Source organism: Nelumbo lutea, chromosome 4, assembly GCF_056320005.1.
Source record: "Nelumbo lutea isolate HS-2025 chromosome 4, American lotus-T2T, whole genome shotgun sequence".
NCBI classification, from domain to species: domain Eukaryota; kingdom Viridiplantae; phylum Streptophyta; class Magnoliopsida; order Proteales; family Nelumbonaceae; genus Nelumbo; species Nelumbo lutea.
Genome location: NC_142687.1, coordinates 5812028 through 5838425, shown reverse-complemented (window position 1 = coordinate 5838425; position 26398 = coordinate 5812028). Strand labels below are relative to the sequence as shown.

At 42.4% G+C, this 26398-nt stretch overlaps 1 protein-coding gene and 1 long non-coding RNA gene across 2 annotated transcripts; one reads left to right on the top strand and one right to left on the bottom strand.

The window, feature by feature from the left end:
* Positions 1-2155: 2155 nt before the first annotated feature.
* On the bottom strand, positions 2156-8428 carry LOC148853581 (nucleolar protein 56-like). The gene is made up of 8 exons (XM_088983347.1): positions 7801-8428; positions 6830-7044; positions 6568-6725; positions 5994-6181; positions 5664-5916; positions 3253-3401; positions 3025-3159; positions 2156-2790 (listed from the first exon to the last, which is right to left on the bottom strand). Exons 1-8 carry the CDS (start codon positions 8003-8005, stop codon positions 2402-2404), a joined length of 1692 nt encoding a protein of 563 aa, XP_088839473.1. The 5' UTR covers positions 8006-8428; the 3' UTR covers positions 2156-2401.
* Positions 8429-23428: 15000 nt separating this feature from the next.
* LOC148853580 (uncharacterized) lies at positions 23429-24537 on the top strand. The gene is made up of 2 exons (XR_016094918.1): positions 23429-23762; positions 23846-24537. It is a non-coding gene; the product is annotated as an uncharacterized LOC148853580 (long non-coding RNA).
* The last annotated feature ends 1861 nt before the right edge of the window (positions 24538-26398 follow it).

Sequence of the window (26398 nt, the reverse complement as noted above, 5' to 3'; positions counted from 1 at the left end):
TAGATGAAGCATGGAATTTTAATTTAGTAAATTCCAAAAGCGGTTAAATCCCGCCAATTCATGCAAATTTGAAATCCATTCGGACTTTGGGACGGTAGTAATTTCGAACACCCTCTCATAGCTAATTAGCTATAGATGTTATCTAAGATTTTATGTCTTGGATAAAATTCTTAAATCTCATAAACCAGAATAGATTTCTAATTCCATATCGCAAATGTCAATACGTTGGGCCATTCTATTACCTCCTATCTCCTTCTGTGACTTCTGTCACGACAGAAGTTGGTATTCAGATTGGATCCAGACAGGCGAAGAGTAGTTGAAGTCGAAAACATGTTGACCCGTTGACCTCATGCTCCTAAAATATAAACCGGGAAAAAAATCATTAAGAAGACTTTTTTAATAGTGAACCAAACTAGACTTTTTATGCACGTATGTGCCAGGAATATTCTTTAGGGTGGGCCAAAGTTAAACAAAAAAATGAAACAGGCAGTAGAACAAATAGGATTTGGGGAAAATGGCTTAAGAATGTTTGGATTTATTACAGATTTTTAAAGATTTTTTTTTTTTTTTTGAACATTTTAGGAACTTAGAGAGTGATCTTTTAGATTTTAGTTTAAGTTTTGAAGGGGGCTAAGGAACTTTTTGACCCAGCCTCTATTAAGTAACGGAGAAGTACACTACAGCCCACTGTAGAATTCTGAAATTACAGCCCCTTATAGTCTACTAGTAGCCCCCCTATAAACTGTATCCTGCCCGTGGATTTAGCATCAATTCATGGTCATTCTCCGTGCCTACGGTCATTCTGCCCGATCTTACAGTCATTCTCCCTGTAAATAATGGTTTTAACAAAAAAGCTTGGGGGGGCAAGGACCCCACCAATATACTTGGCTCACCGCTCACCCCATGCCTGTATGTATATTCAAGACAGACCTGTTCATGGGCTGAGTAGCCCGATGGATCGGCCTATTATTTTTCGAGCTTGAACAAAATTTCAAGCTTCTAAGCTCAGGCTTTCTCAAATAAACCCGGCCCGATACTATTATTATAATAAAAAAATACTTATGTTATATATAATAAATATATATAATTATAATATATATTTGCTTCTTAAATTATTAATAAATATTAATTTACTATTAGGAAATACAAATTAAATTATTAAATTAATATAATATTAGTTTATAAAAATACATTGAAAATAAGACATTTTGTGTACAAATCAAGCTTCGGGCTTGGAATCAAGCTTTGGACTCAAGATCTAAACCTGATGGTTAGACCAGACTCGGGCTTGAGTCTGCACATTTTCTGTTGATAAAGAGACAAAGACCAGCCCAGCCCAACAAGTCTCTTCTTGCCAAAAATAAAGAGTCTGAAAACATCAAAGTTGTGTAAAAATATAGTAGTTGTTTACAAAACCAACCATCTTGTCGAACACTCCTAAAGACTTGGAATTACAACTATTGCCCATCGGACCTTATACCCTACTGCTGATCCCGGCCCTCCCATTAGGACACCCTGCTAAAACCAAGCTTGTTGGTTGTTGAATTGAGGATTTTGTCCTATTGTGACCTCTAGCCTTATACTAGTTTGGATGCATAGTGGTGCCAAGCGTCAACTTTTTTTTCGTCTTGAGCTTTGATGTGCCACGTAGGTGACCCTCTTTTAGGCTTTTACTGAAAGCTGAAAGGAACAAGTAGGCACGAGCGATAATATCAGCACTCAGCGGAGGGAGGTTGCGCTTGCGCCTCAAGAGACCTAACTGAACTGTTCGAGATGGATGACTCATGCCTTAGTTCAATGCAGCAATTTGTTGCAATACCCAGTAAAACAGACAGAACTCCTCGTTCGTTCGAAATTTAAAACACCTGATTTTTTGGGTTCGGTCGTGGCATGTCCATTCATCAAATGGCCCACGAAAAAAGCCACCTTCCCCGTACGCCCAAAACACACTGGAGGATTTGCTCTAAGAATGAATGCATTTAAAAAAGTTGAGACATGGCGAACTTAATTCTGTTTTTTATACAAAGACAACAGAAAAAAATACACACAAGCATATTAGGAATTTTTGCTCGTCTGTTTTACACCGTTTTACTTCGACCTGATACATCATACAACACCATGGGGATTTAACGTTCGTCCGTTGGGAATAAAATAATGAAACAAATGTCATGAGATAGTAATTAGAGAATAATTCACCGTCTGCTTTATCACATGCTAGCCAAGGAAAAGGTCAAATCCTTAAAGCTAAACTGCTAGGAATGCATGTTAACCTAGCTGCAAGCCGACTATTTGATTGAAGAATCCATTAAGGATAAGGGTGGAGTTACCCAGAAAAATCCAATATAAAAGCAGCAGTCTACAAGGATACGTAATTAAACTAAGCAACATCTTTATCAAGAATTCACTCTTCATCGTCACTTTTTGACTTTTTCTTTTTTTTCTTCACTTCACTTGCACTCTGGATATCTTGATCTTCCATGTATACGTCTTTGCTCTTCTTCTTTTTCTTCTTCTTGGTTGTTCCTTCCTGATCTGAGTTGAACCCATTCACAGCACCTAAACTTTCAGGAGCCTGAACATGATCCTGCTCCTGTGCCATCTTACGTTTCTCCTTTTTCTTTTTCTTTTCTGTTCCTGGTGAAGCATCTCCATTTGTAACAGCCATAGCCTCATCTACCACCATAGGCTCACCATTCACAGCAGCTTCATCTTTAGATTTCTTCTTCTTGCTTTTCTTTAGAGAAACTTCACCATCTGCATTTTCTGTATTTGGCGCAGTGTCCTCATCATCTGTGAATGCATTGCATAGAGAAGAAGAAAACACAGTGAAAAAAAACTGAAAAAAGAGAGATCACCCAGGCACCAAAAACAATTGCAACATAATTAATATATATATATATAGACAATACTTTTTTCATAACAGATCATAAGTGCATTCAAGATCCTAAGCAAAGCATGGCTTACAACCAATTGGTGTTTGTGTAGCTTTCTAATTCATTGACCATCCTTATCTGATATGCTCACCTTTATTCTGAACACTTTCAATAGCTGTTTTCATCACATCAACATTCTTGCGAGGTGCAACCCCCTTGTCATAAAAGTCCAGTCGTTCCTCAACCTGTTCACGGAGCTTCTCTCCAAAAACAGTAGTGTTCATCTCTGTATTTACAATATTTTATGGGTTATCCAAAAAACATACTTCCACAGATAGTGGGAATGAAGCCATCATATCTGACATCATAGGAAATTTACCTGAGAAACAATCAATGCGAGATGCAATAGAACATTTGTTGGCAAGATACCGAGCCATACGACCCTTATTTCTAGCAGATGCCCGGCCAATAAAAGACGAATGAAATATGACGCCATACTTTGGTGTGTTCCCTCGTGTTTTTAATGCCCTGAAAACAATAGCAAAAACTTGAATTAAGGAAACTAGATTTAAGAATTAAAATATTTGCAATTAATGTGATCAGATGACAAATGACTAAAAATGGGTTCACTCTTTCTAATTGATCAATGGACATATAAGTTCCCTGAACGGGGGTTTAATTCCATGGTGGAGGCAACATCTAAGAAACAAGAAAATTTATTTAAGAATGAATTCTTTTTTCAAGTCATAAACAATACATTCTTGAACATATAGAAGAAACTTCAAAGGTGTTCTGATCATTTCATTTGGCCTATTACAACATGAAGTTGCAAAAGAATACCGCCAAACTATGGGGGAAGTAATGCCTTTTGATAGTAATTACTCCATTGCAATGATATGGACAAAGAATATCATACACTACTTTGTTTCCAAAAAGCAACAGGGAAATGGTACTCTTTTATTTCTAAAACCAACAGCTGACATTGCAGAGGATTAGTGGTATTCAAAATCATGCGATTCATGATTTGAATTGTATGATTCAAATCAAATTGGGACTAAAACAATACAAATCATATATATATATATATATATTGTACGATTTGTAAGCAAATCACTAGTGTAAATCGTAAATCATGATTCCTGGATGATTCATATGATTAGAGTTTGAAAGCTTAAGATTAAATTACCATTTAACCCTCTTCCTTTTTAAAGTTTCTCTTTTACATAGAGGGGCAGAATCATCATTTTAGTTATAAAACATAGAATATCCACTTTGGTCGATCAAACATGACTTACCATTGAAGGAAAAGATTTCGGCGGGAGACTGGAAGAGAAGAAACCCTCCTCCAATGTTTCAGTGAAGCTCAAAATCTCCTCTACTTGTTTCAGTTCTTTGTGTTGAAAGGTAAGAGAATTTGTTTGTTTTTTTTTCTACTGTTTTAATATTATCTTTACATGGTTTCTTTCTTTCTTTCTTCTTCCTCCTCTTCCTCCTTTCTTCTTGTCTTCTTGTCTTCTCCTTTATTTCAGTCAGTTTTTTGGCATGAAAATAGGGGCTCTGCCCTATATATTTCAGTCGGTGTTTTAGCATAAAAACAGGGGCTCCGCCCCATTTGTTTCAATTGTTTTTTGGCTTGAAAACAGGGGCTCCATCCCATGTTTTTCATTCATTTTTGCATGAAAGCTAAGGATACCTAGTTTTGTTCTTTCTTTTTGAATAAAAGCAGGGGCTCCACCCTATTACATTTCCCCCTTGTTTCATAATATTTTATCTTGATTAACCCTCTTTCCATGCACAAACAGGGGCTTTTCCCCAATATTTTTACTTGTTTTCTTGCATGAAAATAGGGCTTTAGCCCTGATATATTCCCTTCACCCTTTTTTCTAATCATAAAACAGGAGTTCACCCCCATTCTTCATTCTTTTTTACACATAAAATAAAACTGTATTATACAAAAACAAAGGTGTATCCACACTTTGTAGGTTAAAACAGGTTGCTTTCTATTGTTCAAAAATAGCTCCCTTTTTTTGCTAATGTTAAAACAGGTTTCATTCCATTATTTTCACTCTCAGTATTTATGAAAAACAGGGATATATTCTATTTTTTTCACTCTTTTCTAACATGAAAACAAGGTTCATTTGTTTCTTTCTTTCAATATTCTTATTAAAACAGTGGCTCTGCCCCATACACATGATATCTCTTTATATTCATTAATTTCAGAGAAATTAATTTCTTTAGTTGTATAACTTTCATTTGTAGGCTTTATCTCACTATTGTATAAATTGTATGGATAATTATTAATTGATGTCTTGATGTGCATTGTTTGTTGCTTTGTTGAACACTTGACAGTTGAAAGTTAAAATTTAAAAGAATAGAAACAAGAATCTATACTTATAGATTAAAGAATCTAGAAAACATTATGGTTCCTTTTAAAAAAATGTGGTTAATTCATATTTCATATCAAGATAATTAAATATATTGCTTTTTATTGACACTAATGTAACTATAACTCTGTCATTACCATATGTTTATAAGATGTTTATGGGTTAGAAAGCTTGTGCAAAGACATTTTTTCTATTTTTTGAGAGATTTAGGTATATTTTAGAGTTTTAACAGCTTTTGAAAAAATAAGAAAAAATCTTGCGATTTACGATACGGCTCAATTCAAACACCTTTACGATTTACGATACGATTGTGATTTTCAGAACATTGGGTACTACCATTGAGGATTTTTTATTTCCACTAAAGCACTACCACTTTCTATTGGAAGTATAGGTGCTGATAAAATACCTGAAGAGTGCCTTCTCAGCACCAAGGATTTGAAGAGTAGAAGCTGGACATTTGGCCAAATTTGTGAGACTGCCAGCATGAGAAATCAAACGAGCCGCTACAACTTCACCAATTAGAGAAGCCAAATTTGGTGCAATGTCATTCATTTTAGTCACCAAATACTCATAAAGTTTCTTTCTATATTCAGAGAGGTCCATAACCCTCTGGGCGAATTGCTGGACATTAATCAAGTCAATTGGGGATAAATCTTGTCCTGCATAAATTAAAAACAAAATATGAATAAAAGATGAGAAATAGACTTGCCATATAAAATAATTTCATTATGTTTACCCATTGAAGCTTTCGCTGCTTCAACAATCTCTTTTGCCTTGTCTTCATCCCCAAGTATCTCAGCTAAGCCTGGGATTTTGTCCTCAGATAGTTCTGATTTGTCCTCCACATATTTTGCAACTTTGGCAAAAAAATAGTTGTCATTGACAATCTTCACTAATTCAGGGAAATGCCATGAATACCACTCTCTGCAGGGCAGCATCACAGTAAATTAATCATTTAAAGATAAAAAAAATCAACTGCATCCTTTCTATACCAAAAACAACATATAAGCAGATAACAGACTCAAGACCCATAAACCCTAATAATGGCAATTAACTTTTTCAATGTCATCCAAATTTGATGCAAAGTTTATGGCCTTGAGTTTACTATGTGTTTTTTTTTTAAACGTAGCATAAAAAACATTCCAAAACTAGGCAATGTGAACAAGGAGAGGACAAATAAGATCTGATAGTATTAGTGACAGAACCAAGCTACTGTTTGTGACATCATTTGAAGTATATTTAAGACTAAAGTTTACTTTTAGACTACCAAGCAAAAAAGGGCCACTATAAAACAAAGATGGACAACAAACCTGACTCGCATAGAAAAGGAGTTGATATCTTTATCAAGAGTATCAAGGAGGAAGATTGCTTGAATAATCATATTGTCAACTCTGTTCACATTGAACTTAACCTTTGCCCTGCTGTAACTGTGCCCCAAACCAAGCTGAGCCTTTTCTAAGTCACCAGGCTGTATGAACAGAAGGCATCTAGAAATATCAGAAAGCTGAACAATTCAGAGAATATAATACCACCTACAATACAGCATCTGGAGAGAGTGACAGAGTGCATCACCTTAAGGTCCTTGATAAACCTGTCAAAATGCAATCGAACACCACGAAGAATCTCAAGCACAAACTCATTGCTCAGGCAAGGAATTTTAGTAACTTCTGAAATATGTGACCCAATCTTTGGCTCAGCAACTCCTAGTTTGAATTTGATCTGTTTACCTTCCTTAATTTTAGGGAGATTGAGTTCTAAAAAGTTCCTCAGCTCATCGGTCATAAGTCCTGAAAAGCATTATTAGACAAACCAGCAAAATGTCATAATTTTTCAAAGTGAATCAAGGTTATTGGGAAAAATAGAGGGAAAACGGGCAATGTACTCAAAAGTCAAAAGTGATATTGAATAAACAATTGCCTCATTAACAATCTAGTAGCACCAAATTTCCAAGCAACTAATTACCGAAAGTAGGGAAAAAAGCAACTAAGCATGTTGCCTTACCAAATAAAAACAACAATAACATCCGTTGAATCACAACAGCTAAATCAGAGAATAAATGAAGGAAATAGAAAACAGACCCATAACTTTTCGGTTTATTGTTTTTATTGCTGAGGTGGGCTAAATATCAGCTGTTTTAGAGCCACTGGAGACACACCACGCTAAAATGCAATACACAAGAAGCAAAGGCTCCTGGACAATTAAACTTCAATGGATATGTAATTATATATTCAAAAAGCCTAGAAAATTCGCCAAAACAATATATTGATCATTGATCCCGAGCATGGGAGACTTTGAAACAACACACTTGTAGGTCCCAAGAAAACCAACTGCATTTAACACTGTAAAGCTCAGGTGAAGCATACAGATATCAATAAAACCAAGTGACGTTCAACTAAAAGAACTTTACCAAAAACAAAATCTTTGACAACATGTAAAAAAATACAAGGCCACCAACTAAAACCAATAACAAGTAAAGAAATCGTAGCAAGCTCTGAACATGCATATCTAAAATTTACAAAATCTAGATAGCTCAAAGTTTCCACCTTCAGAAACAGCGTTGCATTGGTTTAGAGCGTCAAGTGCAGACTCGAATGGATAAAATGCTGCAAGCTTCACCACTTTCCCGAACCGATTTAGATCGACAACAGAACTCCGAACTGCTTCAGTGTTCTGTCCGATTTCATCGATGCCGTGTGCCAGAAAGAGGGCGTACCCAGAGGAAGATTCAAATAGTACATACAACGCCATTGCGAAGAACGGATAGCAACCAGCGATTCCAGGGGGGTAGAAATAGGTGTCAAAAGTTGTCTTCCCCTGCTCTCCGGTTGTTTTAGGGTTTTGGAGGTAATGACATGCTCAGTCGTTTTACGAGAGGTTTAGGGTTTTTCTGAAGATGATGTTATATGATATATCCTACTCTCGGTGTCTCCGTGCCTCGGGTACCATTCGTATTATTATATCGACCAGGACACCGAATTGAGAATTTGAGACCTGTTCACGGTCCGGGCGGTTCGGCCCATGAACATTTTACGCTACTTCGGGCTCGGGGCTTCGGGTCCATTCAAATTTTAATAAAAACAAACCCGAGCCCGGCCCATGAACTTCAAAAAATAACAATCAAAATCTATGATTCAGCTGGTAATCAAGGCCTCGAGGGTAAGAGACATTGGTGCATCATTCTGTGTTCAATGATTATTTATGAAGAAAATCCAGACGCGAAGAACAAACAAATATTTATCTTAGGTAAATCGCGACCACTATATTGGGCTCAATGACTTACCCCTGAACCTCAATTTTCACTTTGCGATAAATACCCCTCTTTTAGAGTTATGCTATTTAACTTCAAAAAAGATTATTCAGTTATTTAATCTTTTTAATTCATAAATTATTTTTTTATTTATTTGAACAATTTATGGTTTGATTATTTTTCTAAATATAATAATGAAGTCTTCTTGGTTTATCCAATAAATCCTCACTAATTTCTATTTGGATTTAGTATTTAAATGAAAATGGTATAGAGGTTTATTTTTCATGGATATAAATTTAAGGTTTAGTTCGGTTTTTATTAAGGGCAGTTTTTTTGAACTACCCTTATGTTTAAATTAATTGACTAAGTATACCACTTGATGGAGGGCAATCCGGCCGGTCTTAGCTGTTAATGATTTCATCTCTGAGCTGGAGCGACGGGGAGCCTGAAATGGGAAAGATGAGGGAACTCTGTGGGGAACTCGGTGAGATAACTCCGAAACTCAAGTTAGTATTCTCTCAAAGGCAAAGTATAAACCAGATGGCACAAAGTTCACATACCTTGTTGTTGGGGGTAGGGGGCCTTTTATAATCACTTCGCGCACTCGCTTCGAAGCCTTGTCAGGTCGGGTATGATTACCCTTGCTTCTGTCAGTTCGGGCGTCGTCCTTTTTGCTGGGACAGAACCGTCACTGCTTTTTGTCGAAACCGTCTCTGTAACTGGAGATGGCAGTGTCAGGAGGCAGTGGCAGGTGGCCGTTTGGAGTGCGGCCGTCAAGCGTCAGATCCCAAGTCGGTCAAGTGTGCCGCCCTTGGGTACGGACTTCCTTGGTGTCAGGCATGGTACGGTTTGTTTGGTTTTGGTGTCCTGAGGGTGATGCGGTGGAGTGGTGAGCGAAAAGAAGTCTTGAATTCGGAGAAATGTCTTGTATTGCTATAAGGCAGGCCAGTTCGGCGAGGTGTGTCCTGAACTGCTATAAGGCAGGCCAGTTCGTCGAGGTGTGTCCCGAACTGCTATAAGGCAGGCTAGTTCGGGTTACTGTCTGGCTTGGGGCCGAAGGGGGAGTTCGGGCTCCTAGTAGGGAGTTCGGACCGCTGGTTTCTCCCCTTAGTGCTCGCGTCTTAGGCGTGCTTTTGTGTCGAGTTGTTGCCTTTGCCACGTGTTGCATAACTGTGAGGTCGGGTCAAATCTTCCTTCATCAATTGCCCCCCACTCCTCGCGCCAAGGGTCTTGCCCTGGCGCGGGGAGTTTTGCGAGGTGGTAGGTGGATTTGTCCCGTTCTTCGAATCTTGACTGCACGAGGTGCTTTGCCAGGGTTCTCCGGTTTTCTGGAGCGTCCGAAAAGGCGGGAGACGTGCCTACTGTTTATGAATGTTGACGGACGTGGCAGCGTGCGTTTATTTTAAATTTCAAAAAATCGCGCCGCTGGGACGTGACAGCGGGTCTTTTAATTTTGAAAAAATCGAGCCACTGCCGTTTTGAGGAGACGTGCGCTGGCAGTTGTCAGTTGCAGAGAGATGTGTTCGGCGTGTTGTCAGTTTCTGAAAGGCGTGCGTCGGCGGTTTCAAAAAGACGTGCGCTGACGTTTTGCTCTTTTCGGAAAGACGTGCGCCAATGACATCTCGATCTCAGGGGACGTGCAGTCGATGTGAATGCGGGCCGTCGGATTTCGCTTTGATCTGCACTGTTGGTTCTTGGTTACTGTAGCTATAAATAGTAGGGGACCCTAGTTGATTTGTCACTTCTGCAGTTTGCTTCTTGAGCTCGCGTCCAACTTTTCAGCTCGCGTCCAGGTCTTTCAGTTCGCGTCTAGGCTTGTTACTTCGCCTTCAAGGTTTTTGGCTTGTTCCAGTCTCCGCAGTCTTCAAAACTTTCTTCCGGTGAGTACCTTCCTGAATCCACATCTTCTCCTCAATGTCTAGCTTTGATAGCTCAGACGATTCTTCAAGTATGACTGATGTAGGATCTACGAACCGAACCGTATCCCCCGACTGCTTTAGTGATCCTGAGGTGGAACTTGAGGATGACTTCGAACCCGTAGACCGAGCCGCTTCGAGCAGTTTGGCATCTACCTCTCGTCGAGGTCAGATGCTAGATAGGTTTGGTCCTTCGACCATGACGCCCGAGGGACTCCAATCTCTACTTATTTCTTACAATCTGCCTGGGGGGTACACCAATTTCATTCCTTCAGGTACTTTTCCTTGGGAACACGGTCCTGATGAGATTGTGATTTTTTGAGAGCAGTTCGTTGCGGGGCTGCAACTGCCTTTCCACCCACTTCTCGTCAAGGTCATAAACTACTTCGGCGTTACCACTGGTCAACTTCATCCGAACTCTATTCGGAACTTGGTGGGGACAGTCTCCCTTTTTTGCGAATAGAACTTCCCTTTAGACTTGGAGATATTCTCCTCTATCTTAATGCTCAAGAAACAAGCGGGTTCTCTTCCTGGGGGAAGACAGGCGTATTACCTGTCTCCTCGCCCGGGCCTTAAGCTTCTGCACGAACTTCCTAACAAGGTCCCGGCATGGAAGCGGGACTACTTCGGGGTGCGAAGTGCACAAGAGTGGCATTTTCAAACCGGGTGGGGTGAGGCCGCTCCTGATTCTGGTGTCACTCTCGATAAAGAGACGGTGAAGGGCCTCCGTCAATGGGCACGACAAGGTTTAAAATGCCATCAGTACTTAACGGAGGTCAAGCTTATTGCGGCCAGCCTGAGTTCGGGTAGGTTTCTAGCTCAGAGGTTTCTTGTTTGCTTTGTTCCTTCGTTTTTTCTGATGTCGAACTCTTTTCTGCAGGTGTGATGGACGCAGGAGGATTCGTGGGGGGTGCCTATTCCAAAGCATGAAGAGGAGGAAGCGGGTCGCCAAGCAAACTCGTACCGAGCTACCCCCGAATGAGGAGCCTCAAGTTCCAGGCCACACGCCGGAGGATCTGCCCAGGGATCCCGAGGTGGCTCCTCCAATGCATGAAGCGGCCGGGGCGCCTTACGCTGAGACCACTCACACGGGGGCTTCCGCAGTGCTCCTGCTCACTCTGGGTCCGCTCACGTGCGGGTTGGGCCCTCGGGCTCGAGAGCTCAAGGGGAGTTCAGGAGCGTGTTATCGCTGAACTACGCTCTTCAGAAGAGTAGGGAGGCTACTTTCCCCGAGGAGATTGTGGCGTGGACCGATCTTCCCTTGAATCAGGTTGCCTACCGTGGCGTAACTCATGCTATGGTGGTAAGTCAGATTTCGTCTGCCTTCTTCATTTTCTATCCTTCTTGTTGTTGTCGCTCATTTGTTTCTTTTGGTAGGTGAACTCTTCTATTCACGCCTTAGCGGCCCAGGTGGAGAGGAGCTCGCGACAGGCGCGAGCTGCTGAGGCGGCCGCTCATGCTGCCGAAGAGGCTTTCTGTGCCGCCGAGGCGAATACCCGAGCTACTGAGGCGGCCGCTTATGCTGTCGAAGAGGCTGCTTGCATTGCTATGGCCAGGTAGGCGATGTCTCAGTGGGATGCCGAGGCCATGGGGGTAGTCGTCAAGCACATGACGGACTTGAGGTTGGACCTACAGCATCAGGTCGAATATCTTCAGGAGGACATCAGGGAGAAAACGCATATCTTTTCCCAAGGTATTGAAGACGCCAAGAAGAAGGCCGTTAAAGACTACATTGCCTCTCCGCGTTTTGACGACCTGATGGTGGATTCTTACAGAAGGGGATTCAAGCTGAGCCGGTGGGTGATTCAGAACACGTATCCCAACCTCGACATTAGTGCCATATCCACTTCGCGTATAACTCAGGAGATGGCCAGTGCTGCCGATGGCGAGACGGATTCTGAGAGCGACGCAGGGCCTTCGGGTGTTGTTGAAGTGCCTTCTAATGGGGAAGAAATAGCTCCGGGCTTGTAAATGTTTTTTTGTACTCTTCTTTTTCTTGCAATGGAATAGGCAATCTTTTCGGTTAAAGTGTTATTTTTTTTGAACTGGTTTTTTGTCGAACTGATAATATGCCAATATGTTTCTTGCCCGGGTTATTGTACTCGCGTGACCTGTTTCGGTGTTCTTTACTCCGTTTGAATGATATTTTGCCGAGCTGATAATATACCCAACTTTTCTTTGCTTGCTTATGCTAAGGTTCCTTTTGTTGCCTCTACGTCTTGGCCCTTAGGCTCTTGTAGCGATTTCGTCCACTTCGCTTTGCGGTTTATAGGTAGTATCGCCTTAAGTTAACAATGCTCCATGCTTGGGGTATTTGTTTGCCTTCTAAGGTTTCGAACTCGTATGCCCCCCCGAGCGCTCTCTTTACTTTATAGGGCCCTTCCCAATCTGGTCCAAGTTTGCCCACGTCGGGTTCAGGCACCATAATCCTACGAAGGACCAGGTCGCCGACCCGGGAAGCTTCGCTGCTTTACTCTGGCATTGTAGTACCGAGCAACCTGTTGCTGGTACGCCGCTGTCCGGATGTGTGCGAGGTCCCTTACCTCGTCTAGTAAGTCAAGGTTGGTACATAATTCATCTTCGTTCGTCTGATCGTCATATGTTTCTAGTCGCAATGTTGGTACTTCGATTTTCGTCGGGATTACTGCTTCAGTGTCGTAGGTGAGGTTGAAAGGGGTTTCTCCCGTGGCGGTTTTTTCTGTAGTTCGGTGAGCCCATAAAACACTTGGTAGCTCTTTCGCCCACAATCCCTTAGCTCGATCTAGACATGCTTTCAGTCCGCGCAGGATGGCTCTATTCATTACTTCTGTCTGACCATTTGCCTGCGGGTGCGCGACTGATGTGAAGTTCTACCGAATCCCCATGTTCTGGCACCACTCTTGGAACTTGATATCCTCGAACTGCTTGTCGTTGTTGGAGATCAGTACCCGAAGTAACCCGAAGCGACATACTATGTTCTTCCAAAAGAAGTTCTGTATGTTTCGGGTCGTAACTATTGCCAAAGGTTCGGCTTCTATCCACTTTGTGAAGTAATCTATTGCCACCATTAGGAATTTTCTCCCACATGTTGCTGGCGGGAATGGCCCCAGGAGGTCGATGCCCCATTGTGCAAAGGGCCATGGGCTGGCGAGGTATTTGAGGTCGGAAGCAGGCTGATAGTGGATATTGGCGTGCTTCTGACACTTGTCGCATTTTCTGATGAGCTCGACGGCATCTGCCTTCATCGTTGGCCAGTAGTATCCTTGTCGAAGTGCTTTTTGGGCGAGTGCTCTGCTCCCCAGGTGTCCACTGCACAGACCTTCATGAGTGTCATAGAGTACGAGCTCGGCTTCGGCAGGTCGCAGGCAACGCAAGTAGGGGAGCGTGTAGGACCGCTGGTACAACCGTTCGTCAATTATGACATATTTGGCTTCTTGGCGCTGCACCCTCTTGGCCGCATTGCAGTTTGCAGGGAGGGTTCCATCTAGTAAGAAGCTCGTGAGTGGTCGATCCAGCTCGGCTCTGCTTCGAGGATGGGAGCGACCTCCTCTGCCCCGCCAAGAATACTAGGCCGAGGTAAATCCTCTATGTACACGGTTCTCATGTCGTTGTGACTTGTGCTGGCTAACCGGGACAGAGCGTCGGCTTCAGTGTTCTCTGACATCGGGATTTGCCTGATGAAGTGTGACTGGAAGTTGAGCAGGGCCCCTTTTGCTTTCGCTAAGTATGCGATCATGGAGAGCTCGCGTGTTTCGTACTCGACCATAACTTGGTTGACCACGAGTTGGGAATCACTGCAGATGACTATGTGCTTTGCTCTTACCTTTTGCGCTAGGTTCAGCCCAACTATCAATGCTTCGTATTCTGCCTCGTTGTTAGATGCCACGAACTCAAAGCGTAGTGCGTATTCCAATTTTGTGCCACCCGGGCCGCACAAGACTATTCCCGCCCCGCTGCCTTGCTGGTTCGAGGAACCATCTACGTGAAGGATCCATGGCTCCTCATCCCAGTTCGCAGTTGGCCTGACCAGGAGAGATGCCACACTAGCTACTACTTCATGGGGTTCAGACTCTATTGGCTTGGGAGCCCCGGGTTCACCCAAACTGGGGACCTCGGGCTCAAGCTGTTGAGGGGCTTCGAGGTAAAAAGTGCACTCGGCGATAAAATCTGCTAAGGCTTGAGCCTTAATTGCGATTTGTGGTTTGTACTGAAGATCGTACTCGCTGAGTTCGATGGCCCACTTCGTCAGCCGACCGGAGACCTCGGGCTTCAGCAAGACTTGTCTTAGGGGTTTGTCGGTTAAGACGACAACGGTGTGAGCTTGGAAGTATAGGCGGAGTTTTCGAGCTAAAATCACCAATGCGTACGCTATTTTTTCTATCTGCGGGTATCTCGTCTCTACTCCATGTAGAATTTTACTAACATAATAGACGGGTCGTTGGACCCGATCTACTTCCTTTATTAGTACCGAACTGACCACCTCGTCACTCGCTGAGAGGTATAGTTCTAAGACCTCGCCCTCCTCGGGTCTGGCTAAGGTTGGCACAGTGGCGAGGTAGGTTTTTAGCTCATTGAACGCGAGCTGGCAATCTCGGGTCCATTCGAACCCTTTGCCTTTGACTGCCTTAAAGAAAGGCAGGTAGCGGTTTACTGATTTGGACATGAAGCGGCTCAGAGCGGCTATGCTGCCGTTTAGCCTCTGAACCTATTTTACTTTCCGGGTGGTCTCATATCAAGGATGGCCTTTATTTTGTTCGGGTTGGCCTCAATACCGCGCCGGTTGACAATGTACCCTAGAAATTTACTCGAGGTGACACCGAATACACACTTGTTTGGGTTTAGTCTCATTCTATATTGACGCAGAATTTGGAAGACAGAATCCAGGTCTTTTATTAATTCCTGCGAGAACTGTGTTTTTGACGACCATGTTGTCTACATAACGTTCTATTTTCGTGCCGATTAAGGATCGAAAGAGCTTATTTACAAGTCTTTGGAAGGTCGCCCCAGCATTCTTTAGTCCGAAGGGCATGACCTTGTAACAGTACAGGCCGAACTCGGTTATGAAGCTGGTTTTTTTTTTTGTCGGACTGGTCCATCTTGATTTGGTTGTAGCTTGAGTATGCATCCAGGAAGCTTAGCAGCTCATGTCCCGAGGTCACGTCCACTAGGCGGTCAATTCAGGGCAGGGGGAAGCAGTCTTTTGGGCAAGCTCGGTTCAGGTCGGTGTAGTCGACGCACATGCGCCACTTGCCGTTAGCTTTTTTCACCAGCACTGGGTTGGCTACCCAGCTCGGGTAATGAACTTCCCTTATGAAGTCTGCTGTGATGAGCTTTTTGACTTCTTCGTCGACCGCCCTCCAGCACTCCGGGGCTAAGTTGCGTTTCTTCTATCTAATGGGTCTGACTACAGGGTCAGTGTTAAGTTTGTGAGTTATAAGGCCAGGGTCAATACCGGGCATATCTGTTGCGGACCATGCAAAAATATCTAAATTTTGAAGTAAGAAACTCCCAGTTCGGTTCGTAGAGGCTCCTTAACGGAGGCACCGATCTGTAGCGTTCGCACCGAATTTGTAGCCGAGGTCGGGACTACGACTGTTTCCTCAGTGGGTGAAGCTCGTTCCTCGCCCTGCTCCATAGGCCGCTCCAGCTCGAGGTCGTCGGCTGCCTTGGTTTTTCCCTTCAGGGCGGCAACCTAGCATTTGCGGGACTCAAGTTGGTCGCCCTACGCTACCCCCACACCGAAGTCCGTGGGGAACTTCATTGTCAGATAATAGGTGGAGACCACTGCACGCAGAATGTGCGTAATTGGCCGCCCTATTATGGCATTGTATGGGGAGGGGGTCGCAGCCACCAGGAAATCGTGGTTGTGTCTTATCGCGCACGGCCATGTGCCGACTTCCACAGGTACTGTTATCTTCCCCAAGGGCCTGACTTCCTCTCCGCTGAAGCCCACTAGAGGAGTGTGCGCGGGCTTCAACTCGCTTTTCTGCAATTGTAATTGGTCGAATGCCGATTTAAAGAGGATGTCCGCCGAACTGCCTGAGTCTACAAGTACGCGTCGGACTTCGAAATCGCTGATCCTTAGTTTTATGACGAACATGTCGTCGTGAGGATAGTGAACACCTCGCGCGTTGTCTTCTGTGAAAAAGATTGGTTCTTCTGTCTTCGGCCTCTTTGGAGGGTTCTGCTCCTCTCGGGCCGCCTCGTGAGCTGACGTCCGTGCTGTTTCTGAAGTGCAACCTGCTACAACCGAACCGCCTACTATAACGTGGATGGTTCCCCGAACTGGCCTCTCTTCTGGGGGAGGTCGCTGCAAGGTTTCAGTCGGTCTGTTGCTCGACTCGGGGGCATCCTTTCCGTGTTCCACTTGCCGACCTGCTTTATTACTATTGTCATGTACAAAATGTCTCAAGTATCCGCGACGGATGAGTCCCTCTATCTCGTCTCGGAGATTATTACATTGCTCGGTACTATGACCGTGATCTTTATGAAACTACAATATAGATTTTTGTTCATTTCGTTTGGGTTGCTCTTTAGGTGAGGTGCCCACTTTATGTAGGGGGCGTCCTTGATCGTCATCAAGATCTCGATCCGCCTTGTGTTCAACGGTGTGTAATCCGTCCGAACTGCTAAGGGAGCTCGGGATGGCTGGCTTGGCTTCGCCTCTCGGGTCTGGCTTCTTCTTTCGCCTAGGTTGGAGGGCTCGCCTTCTCTTTTTCTTTTTTCAACCCGCCTTCGGTTCACTGGTTGATCTCTTCCTCTGTTCTCATAAACTTGTCCGCAAGCTTGAGGAAGTTGGCTACGGTTGCTGGTTGGTTGGCCACCATGTGCTATTTGAATTCTTTGTGCGTCACCCCTCTTTTGGCCGCTGCGAGCTATACCGCGGGGTCTAACCGATGGATCTACAAGCATGCTTCATTGAACCGCTTGATGTAGATCCGGATGGGTTCTCCTTCTCTTTGGATTACCCTGAAGATACTTTCCTCGGTTCTGGGGCACCTCTTGTTGGTAACAAAGTATGCGGTGGAGATCTGCACGAACTGGGCCCAGCTTCTTATTGACCCGGAAGCTAGGTTCCGGTACCAGGTGCGGACCACTCCTCTGAAGGTGGTGGTGAAGGCCACGCACATGCATGACTCGCTGGCCCTAGCGAGGTGCATTTGTGACTGGAATGCGTCGACGTGGTCGTTGGGGCCAAAGGAACCGTCATACTTGTCTAGAGATGGAAGTTTGAAGTCTCTGGGCAAGGGGACTGCCTGAATTTCTGATGAAAGGGGGGAAGGAACTGAGAGAATTGGGACGATTTTTACCTCGTCCGAGCTCGTCTCTTCCTTGCCTTTGAGCTCGGGTAGGACACGGGTAGCAGTTCGACGACTTCGCCGGTGCCTTCTTTGAGTGGGCCTGGTGCTGGCGCTGCTGGCCTCCGTGTTGCCGAGCTCGATGGGCCCGGAATGCTGGCCTGCTGCTAGGGTGCTGAACCGGTTCTCCGTGAGTGGGAACTCAGGCTTGGAGTGCCGAGTTGACTTTGTGGGCGAGGTTCCTGACCCACTCGCGAGTTGCGAGGCAGGGCTGATCTTTCTTTGCTTTCGGCCTGGGGATGAGGCCTGGCTATTAGGGGGGTTCTGGGGTCGGGAAGCTTCTCCTTGGTGAGGTCATCCACCTTGAGGGGAGGCCTTGACCGGCTTCGAAACAGGGTGTCGGGGGGGAGCAGTGACTGGTTTAAGGGTAGCTGAAGGAACTGCTGCTGATAATGGTGTTGGGAGAGGTGGTGCAGTACCTGGTGTTGCTGGAGTTGGTGCTGCTGGAATTGTTGTATTTGGGCTAGCATTGCCCGCATGCATTTTATTAGATCGTCCAGCTGGTTCTGGCGGGTTGCCAGTGGGACAGCAGTTGGTTCAACGAAGTTCGTTTCAATAGGGAGTGGAAGAGGGATGTTCAACGAAGGAGGGTTCAGGGGCGCCACTGCTTGTGGCACATTCAAACTGGGGATCCCATCCACTGAAAGAGGGATGGTGAAATGCCCAATGCACACCGCGGGAACATGGAGTTGTTCTCCGGTGGTGGTCATTTCTGTTCCACGTCCGACACTGTTGGAGGAGGCCATGGGTGTTGGAGTTTTTGAAAGAATGGTAGGTAAGAGAGATTTAGAGGGAGGCTTTTAGAAGCGTTCCCACAGACGGTGCCAATTGATGGAGCACAATCTGGACGGTCTTAGTTGTCAACGATTTCGCCTCTGAGCTGGAGTGACGGGGAGCCTGAAACGGGAAAGATGAGGGAACTCCGGGAGGAACCCGGTGAGATTACTCCGAAGCTCAAGTTAGTATTCTCTCAAAGGCACAGTATAAACCAGATGGCGCAAAGTTCACATACCTTGTTGTTGGGGGTTGGGGGCCTTTTATAACCACTTCACGCACTCGCTCCGAAGCCCTTGTCAGGTTGGGTATGATTACCCTTGCTTCTGTCAGTTCGGGCGTCGTCCTTTCTGCTGGGACAGAACTGTCACTGCTTTTTGTCGGAACCGTCTCTGTAACTGGAGATGGCAGTGTCAGGAGGCAGTGGCAGGTGGCCGTTTGGAGTGCGGCCGTCAAGCATCAGATCCCAAGTCGGTCAGGTGCGCCGCCATTGGGTACGGACTTCCTCGGTGTCAGGCAAGGTACGGTTTGTTTGGTTTTGGTGTCCTGAGGGCGATGTGGTGGAGTGGTGAGCAAAGCGAAGTCTTGAGTTCGGAGAAATGTCCTGTATTGCTATAAGGCAGGCCAGTTCGGCGAGGTGTGTCCCGAACTGCTATAAGGCAGGCCAATTCAGCGAGGTGTGTCCCGAACTGCTATAAGGCAGGCCAATTCGGCGAGGTGTGTCCCGAACTGCTATAAGGCAGGCTAGTTCGGGTTACTGTTTGGCTTGGGGCTGAAGGGGGAGTTCGGACCGCTGGTTTCTCCCCTTAGTGCTTGCATCGTAGGCATGCTTTTGTGCCGAGCTGTTGTCTTTGCCACGTATTGCGTAACTGTGAGGTCGGGTCAAATCTTCCTTCATCACCACTATTGTTTGATTATTGTCTAATACTATCTCTACTATTTTAGAAAATTAATGTTGCGGTTAAAATATTGATAGAAAGCCTGAAATATCCGTTTTGGCCTTAAATCAAATCGGAAGCTCCAGTTCATCTTAATCAGTTTGGTCTTCACTTCCAGCAGCAGCGGTTGGCGGTGCCCCCGCCATGAATCTCACCGTCAGGCGTTCATCCCGTAAGAGAAAAGCTAGAAGAGTTGGCCGTCGCTGACCGCTGCATTAGGAACATCTCAGTCTGATCAGGATCATCTAGCCCCGCCATGAATCTCATCGTCAGACGACCACTACCTGTCTCCACAAAGAGATGGCCGCCGATCTATTTAAAATCAAATTAGGGGCACTCCCAACGGCACTTTGTACCCTACCTGTGTTCTCTCGATTTGCTCTGAAGCTCTGTACCCTCTCAATCTTGACACAGTAGTGGAGCAGCAGTACCCCTTATCCTCTCTGACCTCTTTTTCTCTCACTCTATTTCTATGTACCCTCCTAATCGCCAAATGAATGTCTTCCATCGAGGCCCCGCTATGATCTCAAACCATTGCCTTTTACCTTCTTCCATGCTTTCATCCACTGACCAAATTCTCTTCCACCACACCAATCCAGTGGTCTTTGATTGGTTCAAACCTAAATAGGGTATGTAGAAACGATACTTTCTCTTGCAAACACAACATCTGGTAAGTCTTCACCCAATTCACTTTTTTTGTTCTCGAAATCAAGAGTCTTCGTTGCCAATTGGTTGATAGATCGAACACATATGAAACAGACATACTTCAGAAGTTGGCAGGGAAAAACAAGGAGAAGATCCATAACCAATCTTGGAACCCTTAAACCTATACTTCTTCTTTCTACATCCTCTTTGGTGTGAGGAAGAGAAGAGTGATGAAACATGGGAGAGAGAGAATGGAAGGGGAAGAAAAGGAGAGAGAGAGACTGGAAGTGGAGGGGGCTATCCCCGTAGCTAGGTAAGGACCGAGCTGGCTCGGTTTGAGACTACTAAAAGGAAGAAGATTGTAAGGGTAAAATTGGGTCTTAAAAAAGTTATATGTCACATGTGTACAAGTTTTGACGGAATATTAACAGGTGCTAACGGTAAGAGTAGAGCTAGTGGATTGTTAGAAATCGTAGGGGTAGTTTAAGATAATATTGGAATAGTAGGGGCAGAGTTAGTCAATTTCTTAAACCTTATTAACAAATTTGCCCTTTTATTAATTTATTGTAGAATTGAGTAGATAATTTTTACATTAAAAAAAAGAGACATTCATGTAATGAAATGAAACAAAAATTTAGAGAAACTTGTTATTCTCTATAAGTGAAATGATTCTTGTATTTTTAGATGGTATAGTTTGAAACAAAATTGAGGTACTTTTGGGGTTGATTAGGGTTTGAGAGAAAAGGCAAGGGAAAGAGACTAAAGAAAAGTCTAGGTGGGTGTTTTGATAATTTAATGCATTTCGTCATCTAACTTAATGGCCACAGGGGTTTGTTGTAAATTGAAAGTTCACGAGGGGTAATCAACACAAACCCCTTGGTACAGGGGTGGGGGTTTTATAATTTACCCTTTTTACTTATTTCATAAACATTTAAATGATACACCTTTTAGGAGTGCTCACGGCTCGATCAATCGAACAGTGGGCTTATTTTTAAATTGAGCTGGTACTATCAATTTATGGACAACCAGTAAATGAAACCAAAGCCGATCCATTAACTAATTTACTAGTTTGGTTAGCCGTCAATTCGGTTTATCAGGTTTTCAAATGTTTATATTTATAATGTATATTATAAAATATATAATAGCAATTATAAATACATACAAAATATTATATTTTAAATAATAAATATATTATAAATATATAATACACATTTATTAATTTATAATATATAGATAATATAAAATATATATAATATATAGAAATATATGTATACCGGTTGGTTTGGTTAACTGCCATTTTTATATTTGTTAACTGAAACCGAACTAACCGATTCAATTAATTAGAATTTATAGTTTGATATCATCAAATTGGTTAGATTCGACTTTCGGTTTTTCTTGCTCACCCCTAAAAGCTTTACCTTATTTGTGTTTGCTCAAATTTGGGGCAAGCAACTCCAACATCAATGTATGAACCACCAGCCCAAAACAATCCAATAAGATGGTATAGTTCAAATTTGCAAACCCAAGTGGTCAAGCCCAACTTATGCTTAATCCGACACAAATTGGGTTATAGAATTTTTTTCCTCTTTTGCAGCTATTCTTTTTATTCGAACTCTATAATTTACAAATATATATAATGCAAAACCTTGAATACAGTATTTATAAACATTGTATTTGTACTGTACATATATTTTATTTGTACTATTTTTAATAATGCAAATACAAATATATTAAGTGCAAATACACATGTTTGGTTTAGTTGTACAATGTAAATATACTCTAAATGCATATAATGACAATGTGATCGTTGTTAACCCGGCTGGTCAAACTGTTCAACCCATCACCTCGCATGAAAAATGAAAATGTTTTTCAACCCCGAAAAAATACAAAAAAAAAAACATTGGCTTGGATATAAGAAAAAAATGTTGATTCCAAAGGTTACACCAATGAATCACATTTATGTATGTATTTAGTTTTGTGAGCGTTTTATGGATGGGTGTTTCTTGAAAAATTACTTTTATTAAAAACCGTCACTTTAAACATATATTGTTTTTTGTTATTTGGTTGAGTGATTCAAGTAACACTTCATAAGGCCATCTGCCACCTCAACTTACAATAAATGTTTTTAATTTTTATCATTTGATTGGGGCATTTCAAGCAATACCCCATAAAACAATCCAATGTGACATTGCTTAGCTATATTGGAGCACCATCATGCTCATCTAATGGTCTAAAGTACTCGAACATATATTTAATGGCTGAAATTGAGGAGAGATTTTGTGGGCAAATCACATCAATTGCTCATAACCAACATCTTAACATTGATTGCATGATAACATTGAATAGGGCAAGATGGATCCGCGATGCACTAGATCCACGAAGCACCAAATCATTTCTTAGCCCTTCCATTTAAGATGCCATATCGACTCTAGGTAAGGATTGCATTTGAATAAACATCGGCCGGTAGGAGAAACCGGGATTTAAAGTTTTCCCTAACAATTCATGCACATAATTCCAATTGTTTCTATTTTTTTAACGTTTATTTGATAAAAATTTAAACAAAATAGTGGTTTAATGTTCAATAAACACCAATGCCTAAGTGGCACTAATGTTGTCACATATTTCCAAAAGACATCAATAAAACCAAACACCCTATATGATTGCCAATTTATGATATTTATGGAATAATAGAAATATCTTAAATAAATTTATAATATTTTTATAATAACAATACTTTATATTGCTACCAAGGATGGGTTGAGGGCAACAATGTAATTATACTTCTGTAGATAAGGGCTAGCTGAGTCCAAGGGCTGATAGATTTGAGGGCTTTAAGGTCCAACTTAAGCAAGAGAATACATCAGAGGCCCCGGATGTTATATCAGGGGTGGAGACTCCACCATTCAAGTTAGTAAGTGCGTAATAAGGGGTCGGACAAGGCCTAAGTAGAGAAGGCTTAGACGAGGTCACCAGGAAGTTGGGGAGCTTAGAGTAGTAAAAGCCAAGATAGCTTACCTAGGGAGTGACACTGCTTATTTATACTTGAATTCACCTAGAGGTTGTTAGCAGTGGACGGGTAGGATGCAATCCGGTCCATGCCACGTATTGCCATCCTAGGCCTGCCATGCGCCTACATCACTTTTCACCATAACCAAGCCCCTGGAGTTGCATTGCACCCTAATCAAAACCATTTTTTTCTTATTTTCTACTTCGTGGCTGATATTGCTTTTCAATCCAATCAAAACCCTCACGAGGCTTAATTCCAAGATTTTTTTTTGGTAATAGGATTAATCCAAGCTTGAGTTCATATTTTTAGGCATTTCATTGCCTTTGCTTCCAAATATCCTCTCTAAGAGCCATAGAGGATGACTGTTCAGCCTATTCAGAATTCTTAGCCCCATCCTATAGGGGATGAATCTCGCCCATAGATCATTGCTAAATTCACAGGCAGGCTGCCGTTTATAGCAAAGGGCTAATAATAGACTTTGGGGGGCTGTAATTTCAGATTTCTGCCGTGGAGTACAGTTTACTTCACCGAAAAACTTATTATCCCTTTCAACCAGCTTCCTTAGACGCTCTGTTCACACCACCGGAGAAGTCTTATCAAATCAGATAGAAGAACTCTCCGGCCTCATTTTCTCGAAAACTGTAAGTTTAAAGTTCCTCACTTTCTCTAAGTCTTCGAAGTTCAATATTTTTTGTTTTAAGTTTGATTTTTGTGGTGTTGATAGGGAAACATGCTGGAGTTCACCCTATTCTCGCCATACTTCTAAATTAGGGCGAAAATGGAACCGGGGACCAAAACTCATCCCCCAGTTAACAGAGTTACGCATAGTTTGAAAAGGAGAAATTGGGCTCAAAAGGGTGTCACTAATTTGAATTCTGGGATATTCACGCAATCACGCTGAGGCAAAAGCTTGTTTTCATTTCCCATGAATTGTTTGCCACTTTATGAAGTCCTAAGGAGTACATGAAATCTCCTCAAAGCAAAAATTGTGTGCACGGTAAGGCAGCTTTTTATGTTCACGGGGAACTGACTCAAGATCAAGAGATGAATTTTTCTCAAGGGATAATGCTCTGCTCGCCGGGAGGGCTGAATGGGTAAGGACAATTTTTAGGACAAATAATTAGGGTTGTCAATTTTTACCATATCCTGTGGGTATTTGCCCCTATCCTCTCCAATGGGGTGGGTTTTTTTAGTTGAAGGATGGATTTTGGAATTCTAGAAAACTTACAGGTGGTACGAATAGAGTAAGGTGTTAGACTAAATCCAATCATCCCGAACCTCATATTGCTGGAAAGCATATAAATTTTATGTACTGAGTGTTAAATTTAATAATATTTTGAATTTTATATGAAGGATAATTATAGTTTATGTATTTTCTACATATCTTAATCAAATAATTGGAAAATTTGTTGCTTATTTGTATTACTTTACTTATTTATTGTTTATATTTTACATGAAATAATAGGAAATTAGATGTAAAATCTAAACCTAACCCGCCCCTACCCTTAATGTGAGGAGGGTGGGTCGGAAGGGTTTTGCATATTCATATACGAAGAGGGTTTATATTATCAAAATCAAACCTGTTTGGGGTTTGGGGAGGGCACCGGTTGGGATGTTTTGGAAGACAGATAAGGTTTAGAATTTATACAACCCTCCCCAAACCTGCCCCATTAACCAAACTGCTGATGTTCATTGCGTTTGAACTCTTTTATCAACTGAATTAATTTGAATGGCTTACTAGTTAGCAGTTATTAATTGCCAAGTACAAAAGACAAAGGCGATCCATTTAATTAAGGAAGGTCCCACATTTGTTGGTCCCACATTTGTTGTTTCATGGAAGCGAAGGTGTTTGGTTGTTCTCTTGCTACATCTTGTGGTGTCTATTTCTCAAAATCAGATTTGCTCCTCATAAAGCCCACCTCACACTAATCTCACATTACATCGTAGCCCTGGATTGAGAACATCTTCCCATGAATGGCAAAAATCAAGTATGAGAAATGTTCTTAATGCATGGCTGAAAGTGCTGTAAGATCAGTGTGAGGTGCTATATATGAGGAGCAAATCTGGATTACTATTTTTCTCTTTTCTTAATCTTATCTATGTATACTAATGAGAAACATTAAGCAATGCAGACTTCCTGGTACAGACCATATTTTTGTGGAAAAAATCATGTGATTAAGAGAGGCATTTATCAGAGGAGTAGCTAAGGATGACAATTTATACCCTACCTGGTGGGTACCTGCCCCTGCCCTTTCCGATAGGGCAAGTTTTTTTGCTTGAAAGATAGGTCTTGGTACAAGGATGGGTTTTGTGATTCTTCAACCCATACGGGTACAAGTAGCTTATGGTATTAGGCTAAACCTAACTCTCTCCAACCCGCTTATTATTGGAAAACATAAAAACTTTATATATTAGATGTTGAGTTTAATAATAAGTAAATACTAATTGATAATTTATGTATTTTCTATATATTTTAATCAAATAATTGAAATTTTTATTGTATATTTATGTTATTTTACTTATTTATTGCTTATATATGATAAGAAATCATATGAAATTAGATGTGGGTTCTAAATCCAACCTACCCTACCCTTGAATTTAAGGAGAATAGAGCCCAGAAGGGTTTTGAGGAGAAAGGGGATTTAGATTCTCAAAATTCAATCCACTACAAGTTTTGGAGAAAATACAAATTGAGAGGTTTAGAAAGATGAATAAAATCTAGAATTTACCAAAAACATCGACTCGCTCAGTTGCCAATCTCTAGAAATAGCTACGCTGCTTGTAATTTGTGGGGCCAATATTGAAATCTATGCCTATGGAGACAAACAAATAAGCCAGCCCGGCACACTTGCGTATGGCCTATTCTCTCTTGTCAACATTTGGGTTCGTGATTTATTTGAAGAGAAAGATAATTCACACATATTTTATTGTTTTTCCTTTGTAGACATGTCAAATGGTTCGGCCAATCAGCCCCTCTTTACCCAATTACCACAGACACCTACTTTTGGAGGCCTAGAGCTTTTACATTTATGTATTAATGGGTAGGGCATGCATTGTAGTTTGCCATTTGTTGCTTCATTGTCGGGGAAGGCTTCAGTTCACAAAGAACCAAACACATTCAATTATATAGGGTTTGGATCTGTATTGTGTCTCGATTATAAGTGAGCTTTGAGGTCTGTATATTTAATTATCGCATCAGGGTCTGGTCTACTAGAACCCGGTTCTAATCTAATCCAACACACTGGACAGACAAAATAAAATGAAGTTATTTTTGTTT

Coding starts and splice junctions, on each gene's coding strand:
- LOC148853581 (XM_088983347.1), bottom strand. CDS start 8,005: ATGGCGTTGTATGTACTATTTGAATCTTCCTCTGGGTACGCCCTCTTT. Junction 6,182..6,567: donor TCCTTTTCTATGCGAGTCAG/GTTTGTTGTCCA, acceptor GCTGCCCTGCAG/AGAGTGGTATTCATGGCATT. Junction 5,917..5,993: donor AGCAGCGAAAGCTTCAATGG/GTAAACATAATG, acceptor TAATTTATGCAG/GACAAGATTTATCCCCAATT.